The 16,403-nt window shown below is 45.9% G+C and overlaps 1 protein-coding gene across 1 annotated transcript in view; it reads left to right on the top strand.

Moving 5' to 3' along the window:
• The window catches only part of COPS5 (COP9 signalosome subunit 5), a 302,319-nt gene that overhangs the window by 88,531 nt on the left and 197,385 nt on the right, over nucleotides 1-16,403 (top strand). Inside the window, exon 2 of the mRNA XM_085605500.1 lies at nucleotides 7,565-7,799. Within this exon, the coding sequence (XP_085461626.1) occupies nucleotides 7,565-7,799 (235 nt within the window). The remainder of the gene's footprint in view (nucleotides 1-7,564; nucleotides 7,800-16,403) is intronic.

Here is a 16,403-nt window from a genome sequence, read left to right on the forward strand (position 1 = left end):
CAGGCGATACCGCTGTCGTCCAGGTAGAAACCGTCTCGGAGACCAACCAAAAATCAATGCGGGACCACGACCCATGCACAGAGGAGGCGAACAACGATATGTGATGCCACACATCGGAATAAAACGCAGGGTCATCAACGTTCGGTCCGTAAACATTCACAAGCTACACACTCTCGCCAGACAAGCAACCATGGACTATCACAACTCGACCACCATCATCCGTTTCAGATCCAAGCACAGTGAAGGGCACCCCTTTCTTCACCAGGGTCAGCACACCCCTAGAGCAGGTTGAGAAGGAGGAGGAGAGCCGCACACCCGCCCAACGAGCGCCCACCTTAATCGCCGATTCCCTAGTCAGGTGAGTTTCTTGTAGAAGGGCAACCTGCACTCCCAAACGGTCTAAGTATGCAAATACTTCTCTGATTTTTTTTAGGCGTATATTTAGGCCGCGAACATTCCAAGTAAGGAACTTGAGCCCACTAGTCATCCTTTGGAACCTGAAGTATATGGACACATGGATATAAATGCGACAGATGATATCCAGGCTTCTTATGAAAACACTCTTGGAGTCGATCCGACAAAAAACAAACTACATTCTGCCTTTCCAAAAAATGAATCACCCCACCCACTTCAGCCGCCCCAACATGCCAAAGCCATCCCAATCCCCTACCCAAGCCTCCCCCCACAACCCAACAACTAAAGAGTCAATTTGGGGTACACCCATGAGCAGGGGGCACCGAGTGCTACTAGCCTCCCACGTGTGGGCGTTGGCCAAGCTTGTCCCATACATTAATCTGCATGCAGACCTCAACTGTGACAAACAGTCATAAGCTGAATTCCAAAACTCCTGGATGGCAAGGATTATAGAGATGAGCAAGCCCCCCCCCCCGTAACTAAAGGCCGACGGCCATCAACCAATATGGGACTCACGCTCCAACCATTGGTAATAAAGCCACCGGGCAAAAAGAGGGGCCTACAGGCAATGGGGTGCTACAAACAGTAACGTCAAAATAGCAAAGGCGCAACAGCACTCGCACCAATCCATGTGTTACACACAGGTAAGCAACATTAGGGATTAGAGCAAAAGGAACATCAATAATAGGCTCAGCTGGAAATCGCAGGGAACGAAAGCGCCCCAAGCCTGGAGATACATCCCACCCCTAACCCTCTGCCGCGGCAGCAGTAGTAGAGTCCTGTTTCTTGCGCTTCAGCTGCTTGGCGTGGTCCATCGCGGCTCTTGGATTCAAGAATATCTTGCTGTCCCCATCCGATCCGACGCGGAGTCGGGCCGGATACAACCTCGCATAAGGGACCCCCTCAGCCTGCAAGAATTTTTTCACAGAGCCTTATTTGCATCGGGCCGCCTGAACAGCCACCGTAAAGTCAGGGAAAATGGACAATGAGTTGCCCTGATGGACGATGGAACCGTTCTCTCTTGCCATTCTGAGGATAGTATCCCGATCCCTGTAATTAAAAATTCTGGCGATAATGGGGCGAGGAGGCGCGACCGGGACCGGGCGAGCAGCTAAGGAACGATGGGCTCGCTCCACTATAAACATGCCGGATAGTTGGTCCGTACCAAAGATGTCGGCGATGAGGCGTTCAATATAAGTCTCCATTTTGCCCACATTTGTGGACTCCGGCAGCCCTGTAATGCGGATATTGTTGCGCCGGGACCTCGCCTCCAAATCCTCATTCTTTGCCTGAATAAGGGCGAGCACTTTCTCCATGCTTGAGGTTTTATCTGCTACCAAGCTGAGGCCGTCCTCTGTCGCCGATACCCTCTGTTCCACCTCATCCACCCTGGCATTCTGTTTCTCGAGTTGAGAGGACATGTGATCTAGACGGTTATCAACTGCCGCCATCGTACATTCAATAGATTGCAGGGAGCGCTGAACAGCTGCAAATGTGGATTCCAGCATGGGGGGGCCTTCAGCTAATGAATCGGCCTCAGAGTCCGACGCAGCCCTCTGTATGGTCTTGTTGGGTTTGCGCGGTTCGAAATTCAGGCGCGGCTGCGACCTGTCAGTTCTCCCCATGGTACCGGACCGAGCACCCCCTGTGGTGTACACCTGATCCAATGATGTCGTGCACCGTTACACAAGAGCTAAGAATCAGGTAGCTGGGTGGGGGGAGCGGCGTTACCTCCAACCCCTACAGAGTCCGCACCTGCCGGGGGCGCTCCCTCCCCCCAATCAAGTGTCCAAGTGGTGGGCACGAAGGACCCCTCGGGCAGGTGGGAAGGCCAGATGCAGCACGCCTGCGGTCACATAGTTCACATGGGGCCCCCCCGATCATCAGCAGCAGATAGGAGGCCTAAAAGCCAGGCCACAGTGAGCCCCCCAATGGTTAAACCAGCAGCGGTGCGCACACCAGCCAAAGCCCCAGAGCACAGCAGCTATGCCCCCCGGTGCTCCCTGTGAAATGGCGGCATATTGAGAGTTAGCTGGGCAGGCAGTTGTCGGAGCAACGAGGTGAGGGTGGCAATGCAGGTACCACGCTTTCCGCAGGTCCGGGGGCCGCTCAATAGTCCCAAGGAATTAGGGGAAAAGGCCAAGGGGATCCTCAGGAGGCCTCAGATGTCACACGGGATCCAGGTCGCAGCGTCGTGCCCTGCGTCAGCCACTGCAAGCAGGCCAGGGCTCCGGGACGAGGCCCGATCCCACCTCCGCAGCCCGTGCCTCAACCGGGCCCCAGCCCCACTCACCGCAGCCGGCGCCGACGGGCGTCCGGAAGCGAGATCCGCCTCACACCACCAGGAGCCGCCGCAGGAAGATGATCGCAGTTGCGAGGGCTCGCTCCTCACATCTCAGGCAGCACCCGGCGCCCGCACCAGCAGTCTGACAGCAGCACCCGGGAGCACTGCAAGGCAGGCAACCAGTCGTGCCGCCGCCTCGGAGCACGCAGATCAGGGCCAGGCACTAGGTCTCTCAGCAATGCGCGGCTGTTGGAAAAAAAAACACACTCCCACTCTGAAAGGGTGGTGGTGGTCTTCCGGACACACTGTGGTAGCTTGGCTCGAGTGGTCAGGAAACAGGCACCGTGCTAAGCATACGTTATACCCATACAATAACCATGCGTGCATCCGTTCCAAAAACGACTCTACACCCTAAAAATTATGAAAATATCTGTTTATCTTCTTTTTCTCTTAGTTGCTGATTGGATAAAATAAATAACAATCACAATATACAAACTTTTTAGATAGTGCAGGTCAAATAAATACTGGCTTAATGATTCAATAAATAGGGGTGATCATAAATACTGAAGGCATAAATAAAAGTGCAATACATACAGGCAATTAAATATTCTGAGGCAATAAATACTGTAAACCAATAAATATTGTGCATCAATAAATACTGTGGACCAATAAATACAGTGAAGCAATAAATAGGTTAAATACAATAAATACAGTGCCCCTAATAAATAATTAAAAGCTGACAGTGACACTCATAGAATCAGATCACATTTGAATTCCTAAGGGCTGATTTGGCCCAGGCACAGCTTGTGGGGATGTGGAAGGCTTGGGGGTGTCTACTCCCTGACTTGGACAAGGCTGAGGCCTAAACTGAGGTAGATCAAGGGGGGAATACCAGAAACTTGGCTCTCTCCCTCCACACAACCTCTCTAGATTAGTCCCAGCTCACCCCTGTCACAGTCAGGTTGGTTCCAGCACCTCCCTAGCCCCTTAGAGCAGTCTCTCAGGTCTCCACAGGGCCTTAGGCGCCCTCTACTCCACTTACTGCCCTTTTTCTGATGCTCCGACGCCGCTGGAGTCGTGTCGACGCCGTGAGGCGGTTCCAGTTCGATGTCGGCGGCCTCGGCACAATGTCAGTTCTTTGACGACGCCGGTAGGCGGCTCCGGTCTCGATGTCAGCGGCCTCGGTTCGATCTCGACCTCCGATTCGATGGCGTCTGGCAGTCTTTACTCGATGTCGACCTCGGGCGGCTCCGGTCCGATGGCGACCTCGGATTCGATGACGTCGGCCGGCCTTGGCTCGATGTCGACTTCCGGCGGCTCCGGAGTGCGATCTCCACTCCCGACCTCCGGTGCTCCTCTCCTTAGGTTTCCGGCGACTCCGGAGTGCGACCTCCACTCCCGACCTCCGGCACGATTCTCACAGGTTCCGGCGACTCCGGAGTGCGATCCTCACTCCCGACCTCCGGTACACCTCACCTCGGTCTCCGACGACTCCGGAGGGCGGACTTCACTCCTCCGATGACGCCGCTCACTCGACCTCGGGTGACTTCCTCCTCGACCTCTGGTATTCCTCACGACCTCTGACGGCGCCCTCTCTCGACCTCTGGCGGCTCCGGGTACGACGTCCGCTTTCCAGTCGGCGCCGCTTCTCCACCTCGGGCTCCCGGTCTCAGGCTACTCGACGTCGGACTCCAGGGAAACCAGTTTCCAGGTCAGGATCTTGCTGTTCTCTGTTTCTAAGGCCTGTTCCTGCTGTCCAGGTCCTTAGGATGGTTTTTCTTGCTTCTTCCCACACAGGGCTCCAGGCTGGGCTCAGTCAGTAGGGACTAGTATCAAGGGTGGGTTTATGGACCCCACTCCAGGCACAAGTTTCCACCCCTGCTGCCTCACTCCTTCCTCCTTCAAGTTTCTGCTGCTCTCTCCTCAACAGTCAGGTGCCAACTGCCAGCTCCAACTGCCAACTCTCTGTCTTAGCTTCCCAACATTCTAAACCGCCTCCAACTGTCACAGGGTTCTGGAATGTTCTGGAAGGTGCTAGCAGGTTCCAGTGGATGCTGGTGATGTCACAGGTGGCCACCATTTTGTGCTCCAGGCCCTCAGACAGAAGTTTCAGGGGTAGCTAAAATGGCTCCCTGAATCTGCAGCAACACGAAAAAGTCTGGTGGTTCCCAAAAAGGAAAAATTCAAACAGGGTTTGAGGCAAAAGTGGGACAAAATAAATAATGATGAGGAGGGACCACCCAAAGGGCTGACAGGTCTAACAGCGGCCTTCAACAACATGGCAGCCGCTATTTGCAGCGATGCGGTGACGAAGCAGCGCGGGATCGTTGAGCCTCAGGCGGGGAGCTATCAGAGCCAAATTCACCACAGAGGGATGCCGCTGGCCACCAGGAGGTCACACAGGTAAGCGGTAGTCATCAGACTGAAGAGATGCAGCAGATAATTGGCGGATTGTTGCTCAGCCGGGCAGAGCCTCACAGCAGTGCGGCCATTTTGCCAGATGCCCTCTAGCACCCCCCATCCTCATCGTGCCATTTTAACCTCAACCTGTAATGTTTCTGTTCATAGGCAAAAGAATTGAACTTCGATTGGTTCTACAAATAATAACTGAAAAGGTGGTCGGTAGTAGCTTTGGGTAGAGGAGGGCAGGAATCTTATTTTTGGTGATGTAAATATTTGAAACACTAAGTAGACTGCCATTTCATATTGACGTCTCGCGTATACAGTGCATGCGTTGTCTCTTCAAGACATTTTGTTTACGGTTAGTGGGCTTTGAGCCCTCCCAGTATTTACCATGGGTGGGCTTCAAAGCACCACTCAATTGCTTGCTTCCTTCTGGTCAGTTCTACGGTCAGCACTTCACTCTTGTTGCATGTGACCCTCCCCTAGAGCATAGCCAAGTACTTGTATCCTTATACTGCTCGCACTTTTGGGAGCTATTTTTTTTCTTCTTTTTGTTGAGCCACTCTAAGGAGAGTATCTTACCTAGCTGGCTCTGCCGTTTGCCTGTTGTTTCAGGCTGTCCAGCTAGACTTTGTCTCTCCCGTGAGTACTCGCTATCCGTAAACATGCCTTTCATTTTTGTTTTTATCTTGTATCATTTGCTGTGCATTCAAAGACTAGGTCAAATGTCATGCTTGTTATTCCGATGGAACTTGGTATTTACTTTCGCTGAATTTAAAGTGAGAGAGTTTATGTAACAATCCATCCTGCTACCAATGCGAGAGGACAGGCTGTAGGATATAGTCATTTCTAGCGCACAACAAAATTGAACTGTGCTGATACTTCAGAATACATCAGAACGGGAACAATAGAAACAAAGCACTTTTTTTTGTGTAATTCTGGACTATGGTGGAAACAGATATTTTAATATGATCAAAACAAATTTATACACTAGGGGATGACATTTCCCAACATTATCATTTGTGCGCAGTAAAACTGTATATCTGTGCAAATGTAATGGCCATATTCAATTGGAAATGTGTTGTCTGTAATACCAGTGCCCTATCACAGCATATATGCTCCACACTACGTCACTCCACTTTACACTGCTCCTCTCTACAACACTCTGCACCACTTTATGCCACTCCACAGTAAGACACTCTACGACACAGCTTGCCACTCCACACCCCTCCACTCCACTCTATTTTACCCCACTCCAATATATCCACACTATTTCACTCCAATCTACCCCACTCCACTCGCTACCATTCCAATCTACCATACTCTAATCCACCCAATCTACTCCACTCTAATGTATTCTACTCCTCTCTAATCTACCCCACTCCACTCCACTCTACCTCCATTCTACTCTACTGCACTCCAATCTACCCCACTCTAATTCACTCCAGTTTACCCTACTCCACCCCAATCTCCCCCACTCCACCCTACTCCAATCCACCCAGTCTACCCCACTCTACTCTACTGTACCCCAACTTACCCCACTCCAATCTACCCCACTCCACTTCAATCTATACCACTCTAGCCCACTCTAATTTACCCACTCCAGCCCAATCTACTCCACTACAATCTACTTCAATTTACTGCACTCCACTGTACACCACTCCACTCCAACCTACCCTACTCCAGTCTGCCCCACTCCACCCCAGTCTACTCCATTGCAATCTACCCTACTCTAATCCTCCCAGTCTACCCCACTCCAAGTACCCCACCCCACTCCACTTCACCGTACTCCACACAATCTACCTCAATTCACTGCACTCTTCCCCAATCTGTCCCATTCCAATCTATCCCAGTACACCTAACTCCACTCTTCCCCGATCTACTAAATTCCTATCTACCACAGTTTACCCAAATCTACTTCTGTGTACCACAATTCACCCAAATCTTGTCCACTCCACTCTCCCCACTCTGACAGTAATCTACCCCACTCTACTCCATTCTACACCACTACAATCTACCCTACTCCACTGTAAACCAATCTACCGCACTCTACTGTAAAACAATCTACCCCACTCCATGCTACCCCAGTCTGCTCCACTCCATACTACTCTAAACCAACCTACCTCACTCCACTTTACTCCAGTCTACCTTGCTGCACGCTACTCCAATCTACACTACTCCACACCACGCCATTAACGTTTAGTAATGCTGAGCAGCAGCCACACTGGTGTACAACATGGCTAAAACACATTGCCAAAACCAATAGCTCTCGCATAGACCAGACCTATCGGGTGTGCCAGTGCTTGTTCTTTAGTACAAGCAAAGAGCAGGATATCCGGCACACTTGCGTGGCTGAGGAGGATATGTGGACTGTGTATTGTCTTTATTTGTTCAGAATTTGATAAATATTTTTGGAAGTGGCTTTATTTCCACAATTACATCTTTGCTTCCGGTCTCTTGTAGCCATCATTACTTCAAGTATTGCAAAATCTCTGCGCTTGCTCTTCTGAAGATGGTGATGCATGCTCGTTCTGGAGGCAGTCTCGAAGTCATGGGGCTAATGCTTGGAAAGGTGGACGGTGAAACAATGATCATTATGGACAGCTTTGCCTTACCAGTGGAAGGAACAGAGACCAGAGTCAATGCGCAGGCAGCTGCATACGAGTACATGGCGGCATATATCGAAAATGCAAAGCAGGTACTGTCAGCAACCTTTATGACAAATAACCATAAGTATGTGTAGTTAACTATGCGAATAAAGTATGCTTCATTCTGACCCAAATCCTGCATATGCTCTAGCACTAACCTGTAACTTCAGGTTTGAGGAGTTACGGAATGCGGTTCAGTATTTATTTTCGCCCAATACTTGAAAATGTACATGTATTAGATTTTAATGAACAATGTGCCCTATAATCAGATCACTTTTTTAGAGCAACTGCACGATGGCCGAGAAGAGCATTAAGAGCTCAACCGTTTTCTCACTGGCTATTAATGTGTGTAATGCCTTTCTGTGACTTGCCCAATGTACTCTTGATTTATGCAACACTGTCTTTTTTGTTTTAAGGACAGAGACAAGGGCTGTGGTCGCATGAAAGTAAACCTTTTTACCCAGTTTTAGACATATTTTTTCTGTAAATAGCAACAACAAAAAAGTAAAGGTTGACGTGAAATAGAAAAATTTACCCATGGTTAGCAGCACTCATTAGGTTTTACTGTGCTGTTGTGCAAATATTATTATTCTTATAATGAGAATATGATACTTTCAGGATCTTTCTTTATTACGCATCTGCTCTCTTCCTTCCATTGAACAACATTTTACAGTTTTTATTTACGTAATATCAATGACCGTACATAGGTAATAAATGCAATGCGTAACTGTGCTAGTAGCAGTTTCAGTCATCATTAGTTGCATCAGTTTATTAATCTGGGTGATGATGCCAACACATGACAAGGAACCTACCCTATCACTAGATAAAGAATCCCAAAAGGCTTGTAGGAGGTTTGCCATTAGCATCTTCATCAGAGTATGTGATTATTATCTTCTGTTTCAAATAGCAATTTTAAACTCTTTGAACAAGTCGGTAGCAGAGTTGTCAGGCTTTAGGGAGGTCCAATGAAGGGGCCCCACCAGGTAGAAGTCTGAGCTTCAAGGTGCCATAATGGTTTAGGTGTAGTCAGCGGGTTATGGTTGGCAGATCTAAGGTTACAAGTTGGTAGATGAGTTTGATAAGTTGTTGGAGACGTAACTAGATAGTAGGTTGTTTATTGATATGAATACTAATGTTAGTATTTTGCATAGGGTCCTGTTTTTAGCTGTAAGCTTGACAGCCTGATGTCAGCAAACTGAAATAGGATGTGCTAGGTGGGTTAAATAGAGTCTTCGAAGCAAAATGTAAAACCTTGTCAAAAGTTTCATAAGAGTAATTTGGTATTCAGACCTAAAAACTCTTGGACTAGTCTAGTCTACTGAAGACTTGTGAGTTAATTAGTGTTTTGGCTGTCCTAAAGGGTACGAGTGAACAGGTTTTGTGTATGTTAAGCAGTTGACAGCATGCTATAGAAACTGCACTTAGGGTGTATGTTTTCGACCTCGTTGATGGCCTGAAGAGAACACAGAGTTTTCAGCTGATAGATCCAACTTCATTGAGTCGGAAGGAAAGAGGACAGGGTTGGCTCGAGGGGTGGGTTCAGATGTGGAGGGGAAGTTTAAGACTTCAATTTTGTATGCTGCTTATCGGATGTATGGTTGGGAGGCAGGAAGATGTGTGACTGGAAGTGAGATTTAAAGGTGTGGAATTAGAAAATGTGTGGGTGGTCTACATTAAGATGATTTGAGAAATCAAAGGAGGAGATAATGTCACCAAGAGAAATTGGCACATAAAATTAGCCGCAGCGAATGCGTACTTTTGAACTTTTCATGCAGATTATTAATCAAACTGGAAAAAGTTGTTAGACAAATTAAAATACTTTTCCTATGTAAATTCAACTTACCATAGTTAGAGTGGTTTCACTGTTCAATAATTCTCATATATGCACATATGTATTATGTTAAACAGACTTATGTAGCGCGCATCTACCCGTAGGTGTCTTGGCGCTTGCTGAACATAAACATGCTGAGACGGGGACAGCTATTTGTTAAACAACCATGTCTTTAGCTTTTTTCTGAAAGCAAGCAGGGAGGAGATGCTCCCAAGATGTGGAGTAAGAGTATTCCAAAGCCTGGCCATGCCATTGGCAAAGCTCCTTCTTTCCCAGTTCACTTTGCTGAATCTAGCGGTGGTGACCATTCTAGAGCCGGCCGACCGAAGATGTCGGTTTGGAGTGTACCAGTTAAAAAGCTTCCATAGGAATTCCGGTCCTCCCCTGTGCAGGGTTTAATGGGCCAGACAGAACGCTTTGAATTTCATACGCTTTTGAACCGGGAGCCAGTGGAGTTTTCTAATGTCCGAAGAGATCGATTTGGAATTTGGGAATGTCCAAGATCAATCTAGCTGCTGCATTTTGAACACATTGAAGTTTCCTAAGCAGTTTTTCCTGAAGGTTCATGAACAGTCCATTGCAATAGTCTAGTTTCGAGAGAAATAATGCTGAGACCACAGTTTTCCTGGTATTTTTAGGAATGAAAGGAAAAAATAATTCTCAACATTCTAATTGTGTGGAATGAAGAGGAGACTACCTTAGATACTCTGGCGTCATATTTGAGCTTTTCGTCAATAATGAAGCCCAGGTTTGTAGCTTTCGTCACAGGTGAGGCAGGCGGTCCCAGGCTGTCAGGCCACCAAACAGTACACCATGCCGGAAAGAGATTGCCGAAGAGTATAATCTCAGTTTTACTTGAATTTAATTTTAAGCAATATCTGCTCATCCAGCCGCTTATGGCCCCCATGCAGTCGTGTAATCTTAAAGAGCCAGAGGCATCTTTATCCACTGCTCATACCACCAGCTGGGTGTCATCAGCATAGGTGGTGGGACTTAAGTTGAAGCTTTTAATGAAGGAGGCCAATTTTGATATATATAGATATATCTATCAAGCTCCAACTTTCCTCCAACTCACGGGAAATCCCGAAGGAAGACAGCATTCGTGGGGGCAGGTTTCAAAAGTCTATTCACTGGAACGCTGGCACTTCAACAGATGAGTTTCGGCAACGGCCTTCATCTATGTTTACCGGAAACGCCGGTCTCCTTGTCATTTAACCAACATCATCCCATTATCGACACTAACAAAGGACCATGCGTGCAATCACAGTAAGTCTTTACACTGAAACAGAGGGCGCGCCATCTTAGTGTATCTCAAACTATTCTGATGTAACAATAAACATTTGTCATATAAGCGCCACATATTCTTGGTAAGTAAATGAACATACCTAGAAAAATACAATTCATTTGTAAATAGCGTGTGCCAATGCAATCAAAGGGTACACGTTCAGTAGACACGCCCAGACCGTCATTCTGAGTGTGCCACATTACAACCAATCTCGCCCTGTATAGGCACAGTTCAAGGTGCTATTCTCCATAATCCAGTTATTACACCCTGTGTCAAATGACATCACCCCTCAATTGATTAAAATTGTCGATAATCATGGGAAAAATTCATTCATTAGAGGATATGTACAGGAAAAGGCATTCTATACAAAATTCACATTTTTTTTTTTTTTAAAGAAATTTTTATTGTTTTCACAAAAGTTATAACAAAGGACACGAAATCAGATCGTATACACATTAAAGTAGACAAAACACCATACATAATCATCATTTCTCCAAGTAGACCTAGATCGGGCCCCCTGAGGCCATCATTATCAGCCACCCTCCCCTTCTTCCCTTCAGTTTCTCTAGTCATCTGAGTCAGAAGACTCCTCATCAGAAAGAGGTGGTGGATCACATATGTTGCCCCTATATTTGTTCCATGCTCCCCACACTCTGACCCATTTTCGAGGACAACCCCGCCTGATAAATACAAAACGTTCAGCAAACATAGCCCCATCCATGTCCTTTTTCCACATCGACAGTAGCGGTGTCTCCACCGCTCCCCATTTTTGGGCTATGATCCGTTTAGCCATCATGTTCCCTACCGTCACCCAGCCCTGCGCCTGGCGATTAAGATCTGTGGGCTCCCACACATTTAACAGACAGCGTCTGGGTTCTGGCAGCAGTGATACCCCGCACACCTGCGACATCGTTCGCAGCACTCGCCTCCAGAAGAGTTGAAGAACCGGACAGTCCCAGAGCAGGTGATAGAAGGTCCCCTCCTCCCCGCAGCCCCGCAGGCAGAAGGGATGTGGTGCTCTGCCCAGTTTGTGCAATAGGCTTCTGGTGAAATATGAGCGATGTAGAATACGAAGTTGCACAAGACGCAGCCGCGAGGGTATACCCGCCTCGCGCGGTGACGCCAGCGCCTCCCGCCAATCTGGGTCATCGAAATCGCCGACCTCGTCAGCCCATTTCTCCCGCAAGACCCCCATAGGGTCCGGCAAATTGTTGATCAGTTTGCGGTATGTGAAAGATGTGGCCCGCTTAGGCATGTATTCGGTCAGCAGCCTGTCTTCCAGTGGAGATGCCTCTGGAAAAATTCACATTTTTTACATAAACTTATAGACGGGCATCCATGCATATATATTGCCTGCCTAAATGTAATCTACCTCAATCCTTCATAAAAGATCAAACAATTACATTGTCCTTCAATCATTAGGACACGATCCAAACACAACCATAAGAGGGAAAACAAAAGGCGCAAAAAAGCATAAAAGTTATTAAATGTCATACAGAATATTCAAAATTACTCTCAGAGACATATTTAATTCAACATTCCCCTAAATGTACTGCCAGTTCCTCACTGCTATTGAGGCTCTGAGGTGACTTTGTCTGAAGATCAATTATAAAACTGGATTCCATCCGTCTTAACCTTAAAATTCTGTCACCACCTCGTGGATTATGAGGCACATGATCAAAACAAAAATAACTAAGCAAATCCCTGTTTTTGATGTTTCTTATCAAAATGGCGTGCAACTGGGTATGCCTCATCCCCATTAGCTATTGCCCGCATGTGTTCTAAGATCCTGATTTTAGTGGGATGGATCGTGCTGCCCACATAACGTAGGCCGCACGGACAGGTAAGACAATACACCGTATAGGGTGTTGAGCAAGTCAGGAATTTACCGATACACTTCCGGGTACCTATAGATGGAATATCATAGGACAATACCCGTTTACTTCCTTTGCAGGCCTTGCATTTCCCACAAGGAAAAAACTCATTCAGAGCTCCAAAGGCAGATTTCGGAGTATCAGTGGTGAAATAACTATGGACAAGATCATTTTTCAGTGATCTTGCTTTCCTGAAAGGAACAAGGAGATTGGATGGTAAATCCTTCCCTATCACAATATCAGTTTGTAAAATGTGCCAGTTCTTTCTCAAAATTCTCTTTAAGTCAATCGCATTTTTTGAGTAGATGGTTATTAGGCGGAATTTATTTTCCCCTGTTTTTGAATCTCTAGCTGGCTTGTCCTTGTTCAATAGCAAATCCTCTCTAGCCAGAGAGTTAGCTCTTTTCAAAACACTTTGATTATATCCTCGTGCCTTGAAGCGTCTAATGCTCTCTTTAGCCGCTACCTGGAATTCCCTTTCACTGGAACTGTTCCTCTTTATTCTTACCATTTCTCAGTAAGGGATACTGCTAACATGGTTGGTTGGATGGCTACTCGAGGCATGCAGGACTGAATTGCCTGCAGTGGCCTTTCGATAAAGTCCAGTATTAAGACGCTTTTCTTCCACATATACGTTTAGATCCAGATAATTCAGAGTCTGAACTCACTTCACCAGTGAACTCTAAATTGACCTCGTTCTTATTCAAGGCCGTGATAAAATCTAAAGCAGTTTCAGATGACCCATTCCAAATAATGAATAGGTCATCGATATAGCGATGCCATCTCACAACTCGATCTGTCCATTTTTTATTGTTCTCTGCCCAGGCCACCTGCTCCTCCCACCAGCCCACGAACAAGTTTGCGCAGCTGGGGGCGAAGCATGTGCCCATCGCAATACCTAAGACCTGCCTGAACATCTGTATCTGGAAAAGAAAAATATTATTATGGAGATAAAACTTTGCAAATTCTAACACCAAAGTAATGTGTTCCAAAAACTTCAAAGGACGCCTATCCAGAAAATATTTCATAGCCTTCAAACCATCCTTATGGGCAATTGAAGTATACAAGCTAGTGATATCAAGCACTATCAACCTATATCCAACCTCCCAACGTACAGATGCAATATGTCCCAAGAAGTCTTTTGAGTCTCTAATGTAGGATTTCAAGACTTTAACGTGGGGTAAAAGAAAGAAATCCACATACATTGACATGTGTTCAGTCAAGCTCCTTTGGGAAGCCACTATAGGTCTCCCTGGTGGTTCTAGCTCATTTTTATGCACTTTAGGGAGATGATAAAACGTCGGAATAGTGGGATTTAATCTTCTCAGAAACAGCAACTCATCCATTTCTAATAAACTTTTGTTTTGCCAATTAGATATCAGTTGATGGTAATCCATGACACTCCGATTGTATTCTTTCTCCGAAATGGCCACATAATTCCGTTGATCAGAAAGTTGTCGCATAGCCTTCTTATTGTAATTTTCTTTTGTCTGGAGAACGATATTCCCGCCCTTATCAGAGGGCTTACATACAATCGTCATATCTTCACTCAGTCCCTTCAACGCCAATTGTTGCTTAAAGGTGAAGTTGCCTTTACTCTTGGTCTTGTTCAGGTATTTTTGTTTCCTTCTTAGCCGTGTCAGATCTTTAATCACAGATTCCGGAGGCATCTGCGGAAGAAATTGAGAAACAGGCCTGAAAGGAGTATATCCTCCACTTTGTTCAATCCCGGGGAATGAAAATAAATAAATAAATAAAAATATCTATCCTATCTATCCTACCTATCCTACCTATCCTACCTATCCTACCTATCCTACCTATCCGTCTGTCTGTCTGTCTCCCAAAATCAGAGTTTGATCTCTTCCAGAAAGAAAGGATGATGGTAATGCCAGGGCCTTATCTTTAACTTCTATGGCGTTCAGACGGTGGACCAGAAGCCCATGTACTACAGTATAGAATGCTGCGGATAGGTCCAAATAAGATGAGGGCTGCTGACACCCTCCCCCCCCCCCCCCTCCCCCACCACCCTCCAATATCCAGAGAGGTTCTCATTTCTTCTCAATGCAGTGTCAGTACTGTGGTCTGCTCTAAACCCAAATTTACTGGGGTCTAATTGATGATTCTCAAGAATATGTATTTATGTATACATATAGGTGTATGTTATACGTTTTTTAAAAAATACAAGAGACAATATGTCCTAAATCCATGTTCTTTCCGTTCTAACTTTAACATCTTTTAATGGGGCAGTTCAACTAAACTAGCTAAATTCAATGGCTTTACGAATTTCTGTCTCAATCATAACTTGCCTAAACAGGTTCATTAAGTTTATTTGTTTTACCTGGCCTGGGGTCTACAACCGTCAATATATTAAACAAAATAAATCCACATCACTATCTCATAAATAATCCGAATACATAAGATAGACCATATCACTCATAAAATCAATGTAATATTTCCTTCATTTATAAAAACCAATACACATTAAAAAAGTGAATACCTTGCAAAACACGTAAATTCATTTGGTGGATTTTGTAACAAGTCCATCAGATCCGGGTTGGAATCTGGCTTAAATCTTTTTATTAGCCGAAGTAGATATTGGTTTCTGGCCTTTTCACTGCTGGACATAACTGCAAAACATGGAATGTATTTTGATCTCCTTTTTTTGATAGAGTTCACAAATGGAATATATTCTAGAATTCTTAGTCCGCCTTGCCAAAACTCTGTTTAGATGGATATTTCTTATAAGGAGGCACATGATAAAACGTCTGATACCGTGAGAGATTTGGAAAGAAAACTAGGGCTGAGCCAGTCACAGTGAAATGTCTGTGCACACTGTTTTATAGATTTTCCAAGATGCTGATTGGGAAAAGCTTTCCCACTGCATCTAAGAGTGAAATTTGCTGATAGTTTCCTGGCTCTTGTTTGCGTCGTTTCATATGCTGGGGAACGGTAATACTCCAACCTCAGTGAATTTGGCTAGCATAGCAGATTTTGAAAAAGGGACCAAAGATTTGGCCACACTTATAAAACCTCTGTACATTTCATTAAGCTTATACCAATCCCAGACCTCTGCAGTGCTAATTGATACTCCAGGATGTCTTTTACCCCCTGCTAAGATTTGTATGTGCAGTTCAATTGATTTTAACAATAATATAATTGTGCCTTCACACCTTATCTCGAAGTGTGATAATACCAGTGTGTACTATGCTGGGAATCCATCACCATCAAGGTTTTTACCCTTTATTTATGTTTTTATAGCCCATCTTGTATCTTCCTCTGTTACAGTGGCATATTGTAAGTTTTTCTGGCAAGTCATCTCTAGTAGAAAGCTTGCGATGATTTTAGAATGAAAACGTAACCTGTGCTGGGCCGATCTGCCAGTTGAAGCTAGGTGCCTTTCTTGTGCAGTGGAATATGGAAACTTTGAAGGTTTTACATTCTGGCTTGTCTTTGAATGGAGTGTACCATGGCGGTGGGAAATCCTGAGCTGATGTTCAGAAAGGTTGCTATTGATGATTTTACATCAGCGTCAAGCAGGGTGATATTGTCCACATATGCAGACACTTGATAAGACTTGCATACTAGTAATTGTCCTTGGACCCACTTAGCCTCTCAGTTAAATCAAGAGTTTGAGAGTTAGTAGAAAAAGAGATGACAATGGAAT

Source organism: Triturus cristatus, chromosome 5_1, assembly GCF_964204655.1.
Source record: "Triturus cristatus chromosome 5_1, aTriCri1.1, whole genome shotgun sequence".
In the NCBI taxonomy this organism is placed as follows: Eukaryota; Metazoa; Chordata; class Amphibia; order Caudata; family Salamandridae; genus Triturus; species Triturus cristatus.